Genomic DNA, 21,372 nt, shown 5'->3' on the forward strand with positions numbered 1-21,372 from the left:
TAAAGATCAATCAATCTATATATTCTTACAATACATGACCCACAAATGAATCTCAATAACTAATTAATATATTCACACACATATTTACATAAAAACTTTTATGAGACGATCTCGTAAGTCAATTTTGTGAAACATATATCTTATTTATGTGACCAATAAATTTTTTTTTTTTATGTCAAACATAATATTGTTTATTATTATAAATATTGACAATATTGATTTGTCTCACGGATAAAGATATGTGAGATCATGTCACAAGAAACATGCGTATAATTTTGTGTATATATATGGATTAGTGCTTAGTGGCTAGAGAAAGAGAGTCCACTATAAGATATTGGGATCGGAAACAAGAATTTTGAACCTCATATATTGGTAGGGTTTCAAGTTCCATATAGGGAGTCAATGGAGAATATAAAAAAAAAAAAAAAAAAGTGTGTGTGTGTCTATGAAAGTGAAATTTCTTCATGAAGTTTCATATTGTTTGTGCTTATTCTACTTGAAGCTAGCAAGATTTTGAAGAGATTCAATTATAATGTCTTGCTCTTTTCAATTCAATTGTTTCACAATAAATAAGCTTTAAAAACAAGTAAAATTCCTATAGAAAAGAAAATAGTAGACGGTCTCACGAATCTTTATCTGTGAGAGGGTTCAACCAAACCGATATTCACAATAAAAAAATATACTCTTAGCATAAAAAATAATATTTTTTCATTGATAACCCAAATAATAGATCCGTCTCACAAAATACGACCGTGAGACCGTCTCACACAAGTTTTTTTCGAAAGAAGATTAACCTAGCTAGCTAGGCGGTTCTTGTAAGTAGACCTAGAAGATCTATCTTGCTAATCCAACAAACCGTACACTACTATCGTCAAAAGACATATTAGTAAATCAATAACAAAATATCTTAAATCAAATTATGTTATACTCGACAATTTTAGTTAAAACAATAATTTAAGTTATGTTCAAATCCTAAATGATATAATTTATCTCACGTTAACTAGAATTTTCATTTAAAATTATATTCGAACGATATTTATCTTTGTTTAGCTTATTTGTGTACTAATGCTAACTATATGTAACTAAAAGATAAATATTTTAGTCAATTAATTTATCCAATTTTGAGTTTTAGTCGGATGAATAATCAAAGTTTAGATTTGGTGAAATAACTTTGATTTTTGTCTTTACTCTTATTTCACTATATTGTTGATGTAACACCAAAATATGATGGCGTAGCGTTGAACAGTACTATCATAACAACGAAAATTGTTTATATGCTTGGGTGACAAAAAAATGTATATGTATCGAGTGTCACATCAACTATTGGACCAAAATATCCAAAACATAAAAGTCAATGTATCAAGACCAAAATTTGACAATTTAATAAGCTGAAACTAGAGTTGTCAAGTTGAGCTGAGCTCGTCGCGAGCTAGGTTTGGGAAATCTAAACCCATTTGGAGGAATGCCTAACAGATTGAGCCCGCACGGGTTGTGGATTAGGATGAGGCAGACTGTCTCACCAAAATATTATTTTCTTAAACTTTTTTTTAATGAAATTGTATTTCAAGTGTTTTTATATAGATATTTTTAAGTTTTATTTACTTAATTTTATTTATAATTAAATTTGTAATATTTCTTTAGTTTTTTTTTCTTCATTTTTATTTAACAAATTAAATTTATACTTTATCAATCTCTTGAAAAAAAAATAATATTGGTTGAACTATTTGATTAAGAATTTTTATTTATTTTCTTAGAATTTCAAATGTTTTAGTATTTTTTATTAAAAAAATTTATTAGTATTTTCCCATTTATTTTAAAAATAGGTGGGCATGCCCGTCTAACGTGCAATCGAAGATAGGTTGGGTTGAGTTGTCAATTTAAGTGGTCAGCGAAAATGGCGGGGAGGGTTTAGACGGGTTGCGGGTGGCCTATCTTGCCATCCCGTTTTGCGATCCCGAGCTGAAAACCAAAATATAATAAATTATTGAGTTTGAAATGTTATTTTCCAAAAAAATTAAGTCTATACAATAATTCATTTTTATCCTCAATATAAAAAAAAAACAGAGGAAAATATAAACCCAAAAGAATAAAAATTAAATATTTCTTTATTTTGAAACAGTGTCGTTAATATTTATACTTTACGTTATTAAAATTCCACTTTTGGTAGGTTGTCCCTTAAAAAATTAAAATGTCGTCGCTTTATTTTCTTTTTACAAATTATGCTCCAGTGTCGTAATAATTCATTTCTAAAATTCACTACCCCAAAAATATAAGGATATTTAATTAGTCCCGTATATATAAAAAAAAATTTTGTATCCCTTTTTTTAATGTATGTTGCTAGCTAGCTAATAATATTAAAGTATTATTATTTGATCAACAAGAATAAAAAATTACAGAGATTTCCCATATTTTTTCCCAATTAGGAAACCTAAGAGTGAAAACACTAAATTAGTCTTGATTTCCATGATATAATTTACTATTTGAAATAATCTTTTCCTTAAATATATTTTTCTTATTGATAAGATTTTGTGAAATATTAAATTAACGATTTTGCCTTTCTAGATATGATATTTATGAAATGATATCATTGTTTAATAAGAGTTTATTTCTAACAAAACTCTTGATTTTCATATCTTGTAAGACTCTTTTTGGAAATAAACCATATGAGAGAAGGAAACAATAAATATGAGAAGAGTTAGTCTCATGTGAGACCGTCTCACGGGCCATAATCCGTGAGACGGGTCGACCCTACCCATATTCACAATAAAAAGTAATACTCTTAGCATAAAAAGTAATACTTTTTCATGAGTAAACCAAATAAGAGATCCGTCTCACAAATACGACCCGTGAGACCGTCTCACACAAGTTTTTGCCATATGAGAAATAAGTTAAAGAAAAAGACTTTTGACCTTTGGCATTTTGACTGAAGCTTGGATGTTTGGTGGCAACTCACTTTTGCACTCTTGCACGTCGTGATTTTCAAAGAAAAATAATTCATAATGACATTGTTGTTTTGAAGAGTGCGGTTTCACGTATTGCCGTGATTGTTAGAGATATATGCAGACAACACACGTAGAAGTGTTGGTTGAGGATCAAGTTTTATTGCTCCAGTTTTTGATACTGTACTTTGCTTTCTTGAATACATTTTAGCATTGTTGATTGTTTTAGAAATAAATTTATTTTCTCAATGTGTTGAGAAAAATAGTTTTCATTAAAATTACTAGGGTTAGTTTTCTAAACTGAAATTGGTTTTCTAGTTATTATTTTACCTGAGATATAGCGTATTTATACTTGTGCACAATTAATTATGGTTATTTTGGTTTAAGTTATTTATTTGTGTGTTATATTATTCTGCTGAGTGTTGTAAAATTTGGGACATCATTTAAATCTGATATACACAACCTTTTATTTTATTTTATACATTTTATGTTAAACAAAATATACCTTGTACCAATAAACACCATACACAAGTTTTTTAAACAATAATTATTTTCAAATAATAATTAGAGGGTTATCAAACTCTCAGCTATGTTCTTACAGTAATTTTATCGCTACAAATCTATTAACAAATTATAATATGTTAACATATTTTATAGAAAACTGATTAGGGTTATCCTTATCTTAATGGACATTAAATACTTATTTAACCAATGCATTACTAAATAAAAATTGTAAATAGAAATACAATTTAAAGATATATATCATCTTGTAACAACAAACAACTATCTTACTTCTTTAATTATTTTAGGAAAAATTTATAATCTTTGTTTTGAAATTTCACATTTTGTATTTTTGGTTCTTTATATTATTAAAATTGTGTTTTACTCATGAATATTTCAATTTCGAGAAATTTTAGTTTTTTTTCTCAATAGTGCTGATATTACATTGACATGTCAACACCGCAACTAAAAAGTGATCAAAATCGAAAAAAAAACAACGAACACACAAAAACAAAATATTGAATTAAGACTGAAATTAGACAACATAAAAAAACTAGAATCACAAAAAATATACAGACTAAAATTTCAACTTTTATTATGTTATTAAGAAACCTAAAATTACATATTTAAAGTTTTAAATTTTAATATTACATCTAAATTTTTTCTAGTACTCTAAATTTTTTACATAAAAAAATTATCAACACTAAAATTTTGTCTACAGGAAACTCATTTATATTCACAATAATAAATATCAGAAACCTGATCCTGTCTCTGTTGCAGTGAATCCTCGTGCGATAACATTAATATATAGGGCCCTCGGGAGCGAAGGGTGCTAAATTATTATATATATGTTCTGTCCAAGTCCGAATGCGAAACACATGAATTTATTACTGCCTCTGTTTCCGTCAGACCAAAAGTTAAAGATCAATAGTTTATTATCATGCCAAAAATTATAGTCTTTAGTTAAAAGATAATTTTATTTATTTTTTTATATTTATATCAGTGCAAAGTGCAACGACTTAAGTGCTATAGATCAGGTTGTTTAGGCTCATGAATGTGAGGAGGTGTGTATCTATCTGCTGGTATTGTCTCATATCTTTACTTTTTCCCTATTGTCGGCTGGTCCCCAATAGAGACAATATTACCCATTAAGATCTGATGTCATTTTTTTACGGTTCACATAGTCAATCAAATCAAACGGCGCAACGTCAACAGTTTGACTAATGAGAACTTGCTTGCCACTTTATCAAAATTTATAGCTAGAAGTAACAGGACAACTCAAATTTTTAAACCGACATAACGCATTGAACGAGATTCGTACCATCGATATATATGTCAGATAGTCAATTGAGGTTATAATGGGTTCACAATTATTTATTTAGTAAATTTAAAACATACTAATCAAATAATAATATTATTAGTGATGACTAATAAGTGCAAAATTATCATGAAATATTTTAGAAATGTCTATAATAGATTAATTAATTGAGTAGTTAAATAAAAATTATTTAATTTAAAGAATTAATATATTTATAAAGTTGATAATAATTTAATACATTTTCAAGAGTATAAAATAAATAAATGAGAGATTTTGAATAATGGAATTATCGTATGTGATTCAAATAAGATTTCTGATTTGAGCATAAATTAAAATTTATAAATATTTTACACACAAAATTTTGTCCTCTCTCTATCCTTCAACATTGGTCATCGCCCTCTTTTGCAGCACCGTCGCCCCGACATCACCAGAATTTTGAGAATTTCGGCGATAAACTCTCGACGCAAATTTTGTTTAGATATCTTATGCGATCTATATGATGAATCCAATTTCTGATCGTGAACCCGATTCAAGAGATTGAAGAAGGTGGTTGGTTCCAGTAGATTGCTCGTAGGAAAATATAACAAGGACGGTCTCGGTTTAAAATCCTGCTTAGTTTGATCTTCATTATTTAAAACACAAATGTAAATATTCTAAACGTCCTATGAATAGCTTTAAAGCATACGACGCTCAAGAACGTTTTAAACGTCAAAATAATTTTTTTAAAACTTTCTATGAGTTTTGGATACGAAAAAATGATATTTTGTATGTATGGTATTTATATTCTCAAAGTAATCTATAATCTGAGGTTCGTTAATCAATTGGCAGGATATGATCCCACTGTTACTTTTACCCGTGGGAATCCATTGGTGTAACATGGTTATTTCTCCCCCTTCTCCCTGTGTGAGACGGTCTCACGGATCGTATTTTTTGAGACAAATATCTTATTTGGGTAATTCATGAAAAAATATTACTTTTTATGCTAAGAGTATTATTTTTATTGTGAATATCGATAGGATTGACCCGTCTTGCAGATAAAGATTTGTGAGACCATCTCACAAGAGACCTATTCTCCACATAATCTGAATTTCTTTCCTTCTCATGACAACTTTGTAAAACACACACACAAACACTCATGAGTGTGTGTTTTATATGATTGGTTAGCATATTTGGAATTAAATAAAACGAGGGAAGGGCCAAAATTGACGACTCATCTCCAATTAAATTAAATCATATGTTGTTCTAGGTCATGCCTGACATGAAGATTTGAAATAACGGATTTCAATAATTAATTTTGATGATTTCAAATACACATAATATATATATATATATATATATATATATATATATATGTAAAACAAATCTATCAATCTAAACATAATACGAGGGATTTAGTGATGGAACTGGAAGATGTTAAAACACTAAGAAAGATCTTAAAATGTGATTTTGGAATTGATGTTCTGATGGTGTTAAATATACACATTTCTGTGTTTAGGGAAGCATGAAATCTTAATTTCAAGTGTAAATTGCACTGAAATATCTCATAAAGGAAACAATTTCAGTAATATTTATATTTATAGAACATAATTACTTAATGAGACTGAAAATACATCACTTCACTGTACTTCACCATAATAGTGAGGACCTCTCCTTTCATCATACAAAGGAAGCATCCAATTGCGACTCAAATGATTACTTGGGATTTTCTGATAGGAAAAGCAACAGCTCCGAGACTTATTGAGTCCATTGCCAACAATATTGACACACAAACCACACATACCAACTAGCCGATTCATTTCACCCTGCCTTGTGAGGCACTGTCTCCGTGAAGTGATCAAAGGCTCAGATTTACACACACATACACCCCATGAAGTGATCAAATGCCTAAATTTAATCACCATGTAAAATCAATGGCTGAGATCCTGTGAGGACACTGCCCCCACAGGTAACATCGACATTACCCCAACTAGCCTCTGCCAAGATCTCCTCAAAATATTGGCGATGGATTGATTTTGTCTAATTTAATTTGTTTGTAGTGTGTTGAAATAAATATATATGTGATTTTAGGCGAATTAAAAGAAAAATTCTGATTCCAGTATCATAAATTGTATATTTTATGATTTTGATCATCTATATTATCTAATAATATTTGATATTTGTATGTGTGCATGTGACTCGTAAGAATCCTTGTATATACATGTACCACAAGAATGTGTGTTTCAGGCAAACATCAAATGTATTGATTCATTTGATTTTAAAATGTTTCGAATATATAAGCAATACTTTTGTATTCTTATACTTGGGATTTTTTTTATTGTTATTGTCGGCTAAACCAACTACACAATATATGCTAAACAAATGTTTTGTGTGGTTTGTTTGCTCTAATCATTGTGTCATTAGATCAAATAATATGTTTATTGAAAACTTTACCGATGCTAATTATTATTTCCAATTCCCAACGTTGTTTGACAAACTGTACGAAGAACAAAATTTGACGAGCAACAAATTTTTACGAGCGACGAATTTTTCGAGTTATTAGATAGCCCAAAACCAAGTATTTATTAAATGGAACTTGCTTAGCCTGTTATCGATTTATTCCCCAATCTTCCCCAATATTCATCTGCAGACAAGTCTTAATCGACTCCAGTAGTTGCGTCGTCTCTAGGTTTGATTGAAAGACCCGTGAGGAGCTGTAAGTCTATTTTCTTGTATTTGCTTTGTTCGGGCTTCAAATTACTACTACATAGTTTTTTACTTTCTTCGGGACTTTATGTGGTATCTATAAGATACGCTTTTTGACTGAAATTTTGGTGGATATAAAGCTTATCCGGCTTTAAAATGCTCATATTGCTTATAAAATCTTGTTAACTGTCCCGGTCACAGTAGTAAGTGCAGAGCGATGTTTCTAAAAGATAAGCTCATCAAAATTTTTCTCCGATCAACCATGTCACGAGAAAAATTGAATGGATTGGCTATGTTATCGATCGAGAAAGAAATTACTGAACAACTTGATTATACAGACTTGATTATTATTTTTAGCTCTAAAAATGTTAGGTGCGTTGTTTTTTAGTGATCATTTTGGACATGTTTGATATTTTTAATCCTTAAGTTTTTTATTTTGTCTTTGTCGTATTGATTTAATTTGAAAAATTGCTATGGAACTAAAAAAAAATGAACACACATTATGATTCGGATGCATCTTGTTAAAAATTAGACTCAAGCCCAAATATTGTTAAGATCGACTCTATATATACTTATATGAAATTCGTTGATGTAACATAAACCTGAAATTTTGAATCTTTGGCAAGCCACAATGAATGTTGTGAGGTAGATTTGGAAAAAGATAAAATAGGGAAATGCCAAAATTGTGGGGAGGCAAAGGCAGAGAGGGGGGAGGAGTGGTGTTTTGTAAAGTTGGGGAAAGTGAAATTAAATGAAATTGGGGGGGTTTTGAAAAGACAAGTCAAATGTCAAATCTTAGCACCTCAAATCATAAGACAGTCAGTGTGATGTGTTGTCTATCAATATGCTAATGCCTTTTTTTGCCCCCTTTCTTTACCATGCTTTAGGGTAAAAACAAACAGTTACCTTTCAGCCAACCACATATTTATTTATATACATTTACTTTTTACTTTTAACTGCGGGATTTTAATATAAGAATATTTATTGAAGTAAATCTACATTATTTATAAGATATATTAATTGTTGGAAAGTATCTAATTTTGCTCGAGGTCAGGTTAGTTCAATTCTATACATAAATATTTGATTCATTGAAATCAAGCTTAAATTCTATTGTACAATTTTTTGAAATTGTTTTTAATTTTAATGATTTGAAAATTAATTTGTTCTTGATTTTATATCAGTATCTATAAACTATTGGTATTACAACATAAAAAATATTTTGGTAAAAAAAACATAAGTGAATTTCACACATTCATTAAGAGACTTGATTTAATGTTTGATATTATTCCTGCATGTCTATGAGGGCAAAAAATTGTGTTAGACGATCTTACGGATCGTATTTTGTAAGACGGATATCTTATTTGAATCATCCATGAAAAAATATTACTTTTATGCTAAGAATATTATTTTTATTGTGAATATCGGTAGGATTGACCCGTCTCACTGATAAAGATTCGTGAGATCATTTAACAAGAGACCTACTCGCACATATAAGTGAAATTTAACAATAAAATGACCATTGTAATTTCCATACATACAAGCATAATAACAAAATTAATATAAACAAAACATACGACCAATATCCTTCATTAATACGACGTCGCTCAAAATATAATAGGCTAGTTTGTTTTCTAAAACAAATAAGAAAATAATTGAAAATGAAAAGTTTACGAACAAATTTTTTATTTTAATTATATTTAATTCATTCAAAATATTTTTCAATATTATTTTAATTAGCAAAAAATAAGAAAACCTAAATAATTGAGATGAAGAATGTACGCACATTAAACAATAAAAGCCATTTATTTACTCACACATGAAAATAAACTTTCATAATTTTTTTGGGTGTGAATTATAAATATATTTCATAAAGTAGTGCATAAAAGTAACTCAGAAGTGGAACCACAATTCCCAAGGGTCATTAAATAACCAAAGAGTGAGTCTCATGTGAGACCGTCTCACGGGTCATATTTCGTGAGACATGTCTACCCTACTCATATTCACAATAAAAAATAATACTCTCAGCATAAAAAGTAATACTTTTTCATGGGTGACCCAAATAAGAGATCCGTCTCATAAATACGACCTGTGAGACCGTCTCACACAAGTTTTTGACATAACGAAAATTCCCAATGATCATTTAGTTCCTTCATGTGTAAATTATTGTTAGAAACAAAGAAAAATTATGAAATTATTATCTTTATATGTACTATATATAATTATTTGTGGATTCTTCGTGTAAGATTATTTCGGATGATTATTCATGTGATATTATAACAAAAACATAATATTAATATATTTGAGTTATATGATAATTAAGTTAGTTTTGTATATATAGATTTGTGATATTTTTAGTTTTGTGTGTTACGTTGAATCAATTATAGTTTTATAAATATGTTTTTTTTTTTACAATTTTAGTTATTATTATTGTAATTAAACGATAAATTTTACATTTGAATTTTTAAATGATCATATCATGGATGAACTAAAGTTTTATTTTACGAAATTCCTCATAAACTGTTCAATTTAATTAAATAGAAATAAAAAAATAATTATTTAATAATTTAGTATAATATAATGGGGAAATATAATATAAATTATACACATATTAAGGCTTAGTTTGATACACATGATAGGATAAACATGTGATATATAGTATAAGGATAAGTTAATGATAAATAAGATGTATGATATTATATTTAATGTTTGATATGATTTTAATAAGAGTGATTAAATTTATATATTAGATTGTAATGACAACATTAATCTTATCATAATAAATTTTATAATTTCAAATTTGTTACTGAATTCATATTTTTTATCTGTTCATGCGTCGATAGTGCTTGCATGATTTATTTATTTTTGCCTAATTTTATATATTATATAAGGCATAGTTTGGTACATGTGATAAGAGATGGATTGATAAATAATCCTCCTTATCCCATGTTTGGTACCTTTTTAAAAAGCTCATGATAATATCATGGGTCCTTGATAAATAATTTTTTAGAAGGATAAAATATCCCTAATAGAAGGTGTGATGATTTTAATCAAATGATAAAATAGACTACAAATGACTTAATTACCCTCAATTTATAAATGATTTTTTATAAATATATGCTAGTAGGTAAAAATTAAAATCAAATAAATATTTTATATATTTTTATATATTATATAATATGATAATTATATAAATGATTTCGAGATAATTATATAAATAATTTTTATAAATCTCAATAAAATTATTATTATCACTCGATTAACCTTAAAAATTGATATTTGACTTGACTCAAAAAATCAAGGGCTCAATTATCATATTATATAATATATAAAATTAGGTAAAAATAAAAAATCATGCAAGTACTATCGGCACATGTACAGATAAAAAATATGAACTCAAGCAACAACTTTGAAATTATAAAATTTATTATGATAAGGTTAATTTTGTCATTACAATCTAATATATAAATTTAATCACTCTTATTAAAATCATACCAAACATTAAATATAATATCCTACATCTTATTTATCTTTAACTTATCTTTATATTATATATCACATGTTTATCCTATCATGTGTACCAAACTATGCCTAATATGATAATTGAGCCATTGATTTTGTGAGTCAAGTCAAATATCAATTTTTAAAGTTTATCGAGTGATACTAATAATTTTATTGAGATTTATAAAAATTATTTATATAATTGTCATATTATATAATATATAAAATAAATAAAAATATTTATTTGATTTTAATTTATAACTACTAGATTTATAAAATCATTTATAAATTGAGGGTAATTAATTCATTTGTAGTGTATTTTATAATTAAATTAAAAATTTTACACTTAATAAAAGAGACATTTTATCCTTCCAAAAAATTATTTATCAAGGGCCCATGATATTATCATGGGATTTTCAAAAAGGTTCAAACATAGGATAAAGAGAATTATTTATCAATGTCTCATTTATCCTATGTACCAAACTATGTCTAAGTATATTCCAACGCACAGACATAAATTAGGAACGAGATAATTAATCAATTGGGATTAGGTTCTGGTCCGCAATAATGGATCCCATGAAAATTTATCTCCATTTTACAGATTATTAATCCCATATTATTATTTTATATCCCCAAAATAAATATTCCATCCCCTTTAAAATTTAATCTCAGCCGACCATATTATCCATTTATATTACACCTCTCTCTCTCTCTCTCTCCTCAGGTTTTACTTTTGAGAAAATAATTTATCACAAACAAATAGCAAACAGTTGATCGTCATCATCATCATCGATTGAAGGAACATATCAAATTAAATGATGGAATGAATCCACCTTCAGGATTTTAGCTTCTTTCTCAATTCTTCACGGAGAAATATTTTCCTTCGAAAAGTATATCGACCTTTTTACAGGAGAAAACAGTGTATCGCAATGACCCCCGAAGACTCCTTAAGATCTCTGTCCCTAGACTACCTGAATCTGCTGATCAACGGCCAGGCTTTCAGCGATGTAACTTTCAGCGTAGAGGGTCGTTTAGTCCATGCGCACAGGTGCATCTTAGCAGCCAGGAGCTTGTTTTTCAGGAAATTCTTTTGCGGGCCAGACTCCCAGACGGGCTTAGACCCGATAAGGATGGGCCCGGGAAGTGGGTCGCCTAGAGGGCCTAGTATTCATGTGATACCAGTGAACTCAGTTGGCTATGAAGTTTTCTTGCTGATGCTTCAGTTCTTGTACAGTGGGCAAGTCTCGATTGTTCCTCAGAAACATGAGCCGAGGCCTAATTGTGGGGAGAGGGGTTGCTGGCATACGCATTGCACCTCCGCCGTTGATCTTGCCCTTGACACTCTCGCAGCCGCTAGATCTTTTGGTGTGGAACAGCTTGCTTTGCTCACTCAGGTTTCCATATTTTGATCTTGGTGTCTGACTTTCATTTTTTTTTAAAAAAAATAGTCAGTTTGTTGTTTGATTATTTTATTCTCTTTTTGTTTGTGGGTTCTAATTTTGAGACAAATGTATAACAATTTTGGTTTTAAAAACTTGGATCGTATTTTTCCAGGTTATGTTGGTCAATACGGAATGATTGAATGAGCTTAATCGATCATAGTCATAAAATTTTCTTTTCATGAATCAGAGGTGGGGTTTCTTTTAATGATCTAAAAGAAATCTAGTTCTTTTGCTCATTCTTGTGATTAGTTTTCTTCTTTTTTTATTATTTATTCCTGTAGTAATTTTTGGTATGCAGCATCTATAGTCTGCTGCAAAAGTGGGTTCTATCCATTTTATTTTTCATATTTTGAGCTCACAAAACATGTATTCAACGTTGAGTTCTTCCACTGAGCTTCTTGTTATTTTTAGCAAAGGTGTATTGATAAGTCTTCGTCTTGATTTCATGTAACATTACTTTTTGAAAATTTTAAAGTTCTGTCTCTTTGATCACTAGTCTTGTCTTCCACAGTGATCCCTAAAACCCAACTTTCCTAATTTTCTTTTGAAATTAAAATGAAATTAATTTTAAAATCTTCCCATATATTTGCACTCAAGGGCTTAGCTATTTCACATATATGCCCTATAGATAGTATCAAACTATTATTAATGAGCCAATTAATTTCATTTCAACAATTTAATACTAAGTTTTTTGATCAATTTGCAGAAACAGTTGACAATCATGGTGGGGAAGGCATCCATTGAAGACGTAATGAAAGTGTTAATTGCTTCAAGAAAACAAGAAATGCATCAACTTTGGACTACTTGCTCGCATTTAGTGGCAAATTCAGGCCTCCCTCCGGAAATCTTAGGTAAACATCTCTCAGTCGATGTTGTGGCCAAGATCGAAGAGCTTCGCCTTAAATCCTCCCTTGCCCGCCGTTCTCTAATACCCCATCACCACCCGCACCACCACGACCTCGGTGGCGGAGCTGCCGACCTCGAGGAGCAAAAAATAAGACGAATGCGCCGGGCCCTTGACTCCTCCGACGTGGAACTTGTTAAACTTATGGTAATGGGAGAAGGTCTCAATCTCGACGAAGCATTAGCTTTGCATTACGCAGTTGAGAATTGCAGCAGAGAAGTAGTGAAAGCTTTACTCGAACTCGGTGCAGCCGATGTAAACTATCCCGCTGGTCCAGCCGGGAAAACCCCACTTCATGTCGCCGCAGAAATGGTTTCGCCGGACATGGTGGCGGTGCTCCTGGACCACCATGCGGATCCCAATGTCCGAACTGTAGACGGGATTACTCCGTTAGATGTGCTTCGAACCCTAACGTCTGATTTCTTGTTTAAAGGAGCTGTCCCAGGGCTAGCGCACATCGAGCCGAATAAGTTACGGCTGTGTCTCGAACTAGTACAATCAGCTGCAATGGTGATTTCGAGAGAAGAAGGGAATGGAAACGCGCCACCTTCAACAGCCACCGCCTCCATATATCCACCGATGGGTGACGAACATGCCAGTAGTGCAAGCAGCGGCGGCGCGGCCAACATGTCAGTGGCGGGAAGCGGCCTGAATCTCGATTCAAGAATAGTCTATCTAAATCTTGGAGCCCAAATGGGTGTCGGAAAATTGAGCGAAGGAGAAGAAAGCAGCAGCCACAGAGTAGGCCATGAATCGAATGTATCACCACCAACACCAACACCATCATCACTCCCACGATCAGTATTAACTCGACTAAGTAAACATATTCCTTCTCTATCAATATTTATATATTATCATATTTTGAAATATAAGCTGGGATCTTGAAAATTAATGGTGGTTCAAAATTCATGAAAATAATTAATTTGTTGTCATTATTTCGAGGGTTTCATGCAAGGTTACAGATTCATAGCTCGTTCTTTTACTTATCTGCGGGGGGTTTTGTGGGATAGGACAAGAGTATTATCGAAGGTTTTTTTTTAACCTTATCGCTGTGATGATGGAGCGGACACAGGTCAATCTTCTCAATACCTTCTCGGCCTCTATTCATTTTTTCTTGTTGCAAATTTTATTTTATTTTTGAAGAAGTTCATTTGCGTAGGTAGTTTGATGTTATAATATATGTATATATATATCTATATATATTATATATACAATTTTGATATCTTGCACACCTACCGTGCACACCTTTGTGAGCACCGATGAGGTGTCACTCATCCATTGGATGCGCAATTTTTCTATAATGAACTTGAGACGTAGTTCAAGATGAGCCTTAAAATTGATTTCAATACTTCAAAAGTTAATTTTCCACTTTGCTGACATTCGATCTATTCAAAGAAATGGTGTGATGTGAATGAAGTAATGAAACCAACTCTCATGTTATTTCCCAAAAATAGACACTTCGAACATTTTGATGAATTTGATTATAAATCGACAGAAATCTAAAGGGGAAGTTCAGATTTGGAATATCTACAAGCATTTAAAATGTTAAAATTTAAGATCTTCCAATACATGTATATATACACACACAAACACATACTTGTTATTTGCATTGAATTTGTTTGGCAATATATTTTACGCATCACGTCATATGATAAATTAAAAACCAGTGCTATTTAATTGCCAATGCATATATTTATGTAAAAGAACATATTTTGTCTGAAACTATTTATTTGTGCATAAAAATGTATTCAAGAATGGTAACTTTGGTTTCTTGTGCTGGTAGGGTAATGGGATAATGGGGTCTTTTGGAAGTTTATTGGGAAGTTTTCTTTTTTATCTTTTAATGAGAAATAAACTAGAAGGTACATGGACATGAGTTGTCTTTTCCATTTACTATTTATATTTTGTATATTTCTTAGTGTATGTATAAATAAGAATTTTGATTGGCAGCATTGAATGTGACCACTTTCTTGGTCTCAATTGCTCAAATCCCTCAAAAATCTTCTTTGTTTGAGTTTGTCTGCAATCTTATGTAGGTTTACATCACGTGTGGTTTGCAAGATACTGCATATATTCGAGGTTTACCCAATGCAATACCATTTTCTGCGGGTTCGCCCGAGTCTATAAAAAAAGCATGTTAAATTAGAATATTAAATTTAGATGAAGTGTTTTTTCATTATAATCGTATATTGTAATGCATGAAAGTAATTTAATTCGGTCATTTGTATCATATCATGTGTATTTCCTTGAGAAATTAAATTTCAGCTTCAAATTTTATGCATTTTAATGTAAATTACTCGTGAATTAAAATAATAATAATAATGCGTGTAAATAGCTCGAACATCGTAAATTTTTTGAATGAATAATGTTTTTCATTTATAGAATGAAACTTTTGTGGAAAATACGTTAAATAGCACATTAAAAATGTTACGGAAATCTTGTGTGTAAAAATGTCTTCGACAATTTTCATGTTCGAAAAAACATTGATCTATGTATGTGTTTCTGTGTGTGTAAATTTATGGACTCATATAATTTTAACTAAAGATGTCTTTGTGCAGTGTTTGGGATTCATTTTTGGACCTTACACGTTCTTTTTAATGTTTGATCGTGTAACTAAGATCTCATGTTTTTTAAAAAGAATATATATATTATATATTCGTATAAAAAATTAAAAAATTCTTAAGATCATAAAGTAAAAGTGATCGTACAGTATCGAAACTTATATACAGTACTAAAAATTACGGAATAAGAAAATATATACCAATATCGTGCCGAAACTTTCTGTATGTTTTATTAGCATAACAATTAGACCAAATTTTTGCGGTATACCTATATTTCGATACATTATCGGTTGTTTTATATATTTTAAATTTATTATTTAGAAATAATATATATATATATATATATATATATATATATATATATATTTCGGTATATACTAAAAACTTTCAAATTTTATATCGTTATCGTACCGAAATTTTTGGAATACCGAATTTTTTGATATGAAACCTCGGTATACCAAAACTTTTGCTATTTTTTTCCATCCATATCCATGAGTATGATTTCATCAATCAATTATTTGGGAAGAAATTTCAGTTATATATCGATCGATAACTAAAACAATGTCAGGGAAGATAATATATGTAAATGTTTGACTTATAAATCATCAGATACCAAAATTCTAAATTTAGAAGACATATATCAGGTTCAATATTCAACTATAACAAACTGTACTGTCAACTATTTTTTTTTTTTTTGTAAAAAAAACCATTGTTAATTCATTCTCGGTCTCCCCACATGAGGCAATGCATAAATTATGGCCGTTCGACCAATAAAAAAAACTTAAGAATATGATATTTAATTTTAAAAAAAATTAAAATCAAGATGTGAATGGTAGGTAATCTCTACCTGAGAAGTTTATGCATCTGTTGTAGTGCACGTTTGCCTTTTGATTCCTCCATTTGTGTCACTATTGGCACACTGTTTAGTGAAAAATTATTATTATAGAAACTGATAAGATCCTTAAAAGATATTGTACTAATCTTTATTTTTCTGTCTTTAATTAAATTAAAAGGTTGTCGACTCGTAGGTTTATAGAGTAGATTAGTGTGGGCTTAATCTAATTATTATTTAAAATGATTTCGCCACTTGAGAAGAGAGTGGCCAACAGATTCTGAACTGACGGGGCAACCACAAAATTTTAGAGTGTTTTTATAATTGACAAAAACTTGTGTGAGACGGTCTCACGGGTCGAATTTATGAGACGGATCTCTTATTTGGATCATCCATGAAAAAATATAATTTTTTATGCTAAGAGTATTACTTTTTATTGTGAATATGGGTAGGGTTGACCCGTCTCACAGATTAATATCCGTAAGACGGTCTCACATGAGACTCACTCTTTATAATTTGGTGTCATGTCAATAGAATTTTTTATTTTTATTTCATCACTAGTTACTTCGACGATTATTAATTATGAATTACTATATATCAATCAACTTCTGTAATAACACCGATGAAGTAAAACATTATTTTTTTTATTTCACAATTTAAAAAATACGAGCTTCACTTATAATTTTTTGTAACATTTTATTTTGAAAGAGTGGTTTTGATGAAGTAAAAAGTTAAAAAAAAATTAAATTTATATTTAATGAAGTAAAAAAATGAACCATAATTATAATTAATTTTTCTTAAATTATCTTAATCCATTGATATCCTCATTGAAAAAGCTTTGTAGAAAACCATTAAAAAAAGTAATTAAGAGGAAGAAAAAAAAAGAATTAAAGCAGAGAAAACCCGTCCCCCACGAATCATTCCCGCCCCGCACGTGAAAGAAAGAAGAAAACCCAACAACCCTACTCCCGTTGCTTTCCAAGATTCTAGGCTATTTTTTTTAGAGCTAAATGAAATTGTTTTAAAAGCTTTCCGAAAGATTTAAATATATTCCCAAAGTTTGGTTCAAGTTCTAGCTAAAGATATATTATTTACCATCAAAAGTTTGAATATTTCATCTACAAATTAGGGTTTTACGTTTCCATAACCCAAAATAAGTGATTTAACCAACATTTTTCGGATGAGTATTTCACACAGAGCTTGTCCATTACGGTTAATCACGTGATGAGTGTGATCCATAGGTTACTGCGATATCCCGAGAGTTTTATTCTGTGTTCGTCGAAATATAGTGACTTCAGGTTCCATCGTCATAAAAAAAATACACGACTTGACAATTTCGATAGATGATGGAGTGGCAGGGGTGATATTTTGATAAAATTTAATACGTCTCGATCAAGCATCACTCATTATTCTGTTTTGTTTTTCGAAAACCCTTTCAATGGAAAAAGGGATTAAAGGAAATTAGAATAATTAGAAAGAGAGATGATTAATTAATTTTAAAATATTTGTTTGGCCATAAGTTTTGTAGCAATATATAAAAGCTTGTCGACATATATGCATAGGGCAACACTAGATTAGAGTAGGCTTTAATAATTTGTTCGTTTAAAAATGTTTTAGCGACATATTTCATGTAAAACTACGATAAAAACAAGAGTGGGTCTCATGTGAGACCGTCTCACGGATTTTAATCTGTGAGACGGGTCAATCCTACACATATTTTATAATAAAAAGTGATACTCTTAGCATAAAAAATAATATTTTTTTATGGATAACCCAAATAAGAGATCCGTCTCACGAATACGACCCGTGAGATCGTCTCACACAAGTTTTTGCCTAAAAACAAATGAGAACTGGCTGGCAATAGCATATATTATTTTATTACATTAATAATTAATATAAATTTAAGCAGCCCTGACATACATTGAACAACTTTATATTCTTTCATCTTAAAAATGACTACCAAGTCTTATGTGAAGTACTAGATATTTTGATCAAATTACGTGTAAATTAATTTTGATATTATATAAATTTTCACGATTTACCGTTTGATTCGTGAATGAGATGATAAATTATGGATATTGTAGATGATAAATCAAAATACATATAATCATTTTTTTAAAATGAATTTTAATGTTTTATCATTCGTACCAAGTTATGTAGAATAATGATAAGAAAATAAAAATCGATTCACTATTTTTTTATTGACGACTCATTTCATTTTAGCTGATTACGGTCATCCCGATCCATATCATATTTTAGCGTAAGCTTTGCATTAAAAAAATATAATTTTGAACCAAAAACAAACTTATCTCCTGCTCATCTATTTCAAATTTTATTATACTATTAATAGAAAGTTACTTGTTAGTTTGTTTAGAATAATTATTATTTTTAACATAAAAACTCATATAAGATTATTTCATAACTCAATTTTTGAAACAGATCTCCGACTTAATCCATGAAAAATATTATTTTTTATGGTAAAAATATTAGTTTTCACGATAAATATGAAGTGAGCTGACACGTTTCATTAATTTAAATATGTAAAACTATCTCAAAAGAGACATACTCTAATATTACTCAATCAACTATCTATTTATAAATTGAAGTAATTGAATAATTAGTTTTATTTATTTTATAAATTATAATAACTGTAAAAATAAGATTACCCCCAAAAAACTATGAAAAAAAAGTGTATAATGCAATAAATTATATATTGAAAGTAAGTGTATATCTTACCATTGATCTTTTGAGTCTTTGATCAATTTTAAAACATTAGTACAATAATTTCATTATCAGTTGTTAAAAATATTTATATTTCTAATCATACTTCATTTGATTGGAAACACTATTTCTACAGTATCGGTATAATTAACATAAAATAAATTATTATTAACTCTTTAATTATTTATTTAAAAGTAATTAATTCATGTAATTATATCGAAATATATGACATATTTTTTTCAAAAAGACAAATTAAAGTATATGACGTATGACGCATTTAAGAAGTTTTCAATAACTTATCTATTACTAAGATAAATTTATTACTATTTTTATATAAATTTGATAAAATTTAATAAAGATAATATAATTAAAGATATGCTATTTAATTACAAAAAATTCTATGTTTTTTTCTGAGTCGACTGTAAGGGTGGTTAAGTTGATGATACATGTGGGGACAGTGTCCCCACATGGTTTGGATGGACAAGATTCATACACATATCTGATTTTAAAAAAACTAGTGGACCCCATGTATATGTGGTTAAATTTGAGCTTTTGATTCTATCAATGAGTAGTGTAGCTACATGTAGGATGAAATCAACCCGTAATATTAGGGTGGAGTTACATTACATGTATGTCCGTCCACCTTCTATTCTATTTTAAACTTTTTTTTTTATTTTGAGATTTTAATTCAATTTGTATTTAACTCATATTTAAAAATATTATTATTTTGTATTTTGTTAAAAAAAATTAACTCGAGCGGTATTAAATTTGCGTCAGCATGGCATATTCTTGCTTGGGATGTCGGCACCGGAAGCGACCAAGTTTAATGTGTGAATTTGTACTGCTTCTGGATCAATTCCTAATCAGAGAAATCTGTCTGTTTTGCTTCGAAAAATTCATTTTCTGATGAATTTTAAATTCTTGTTTTATAAAACAAGAATTTAAAATTCATCAGAAAATGAAAACAACACAGCTGATATCGTTCTCTAATACCCATCTTATTTATAATTAAGACTGCTTCATTCAACACAGCTAGCTAACATTTACAAGAAGGTGATAGCAACAGACATAAGCCCAAAACAACTAGAATTCGCACCCAACCTCCCAAACATATATAACATACAAATGTACTTCTCCAAACATGTTCGATTCCCAGGCCGGATCTCAATGAAGTGCTGTTTTAGTAACAACAGCTCAGGCCATGCACTGGTTTGATCTCTCACATTCTACAAACAAGTCAAATGGACTCTCAAAAACCCGATTGGAGTAATTGCCGGCATGGTGTTACACCGTGCCTGAAGTTAATCCGAGCGTGGACTCGGTGTTCGAAAGGTTCTACAGCATTGATTCGGAACCGTTCTGGGAACCGAAACTGGGGGACCATAAGTATGAAACTATCGAGTTTCCATTTGTGGCTGCGGATGGACTCGAGAACAATGGGCCATTTCGGTTTGATTCGGAGAAGTTGATGGACCTGGAGGCTTTTTCCGCGTATTCAAGATCGTGGTCTGCTTACCGAACTGCTAAAGAAAAGGGCGTGGAACTTTTGAGAGATGAAGTTGTTGAAGAATTCAAGAGGGCTTCGAGTGAAGACGGTGAGGTGTAGAAGATTTTTACTTTTACTGTTTATTTGAGGATTCGAAAAGTTGGCTCGTCTCAAATTGAATGAGTGCATCAATTTACATATACTTTGGTTCATGTTATAACTTATGATGTACTTGGAGAAAGACTTTATATGTATGTGTCTACACCGTTTTATGTATGATCCTGCACATAATTCATGTAGGAGCAACACATGAATGTGATATATCCATCCGAATCCAGACTAAGATTTCCTGTTAGTTATTTGACGATAGTATTAAATGAAGCCTAGAAACGAGAAAGAACATTAAGTTTCACCATGTTCAAGCCCTTAAAACAGAGGTAGAAGAAATGGTAATAATACACACCGAGTAACAAGGAAATCTAGTCAGA

The 21,372-nt window shown here is 30.1% G+C and overlaps 1 protein-coding gene and 1 pseudogene across 1 annotated transcript; both read left to right on the plus strand.

The window, feature by feature from the left end:
* The first annotated feature begins 11,620 nt into the window (after window positions 1–11,620).
* On the plus strand, window positions 11,621–14,209 carry LOC140802939 (BTB/POZ domain and ankyrin repeat-containing protein NBCL-like). Its single transcript, XM_073158549.1, is given in 3 exon segments — window positions 11,621–12,332; window positions 13,087–14,031; window positions 14,033–14,209. Coding segments are annotated over 3 exon segments (1,470 nt in total). The 5' UTR covers window positions 11,621–11,867; the 3' UTR covers window positions 14,093–14,209.
* A 5,967-nt stretch (window positions 14,210–20,176) lies between these two features.
* LOC140803744 (uncharacterized) lies at window positions 20,177–21,344 on the plus strand (annotated as a pseudogene).
* Window positions 21,345–21,372: the final 28 nt, after the last annotated feature.

This window comes from Primulina eburnea, chromosome 10 (assembly GCF_022965805.1).
Source record: "Primulina eburnea isolate SZY01 chromosome 10, ASM2296580v1, whole genome shotgun sequence".
Classification (NCBI taxonomy): domain Eukaryota; kingdom Viridiplantae; phylum Streptophyta; class Magnoliopsida; order Lamiales; family Gesneriaceae; genus Primulina; species Primulina eburnea.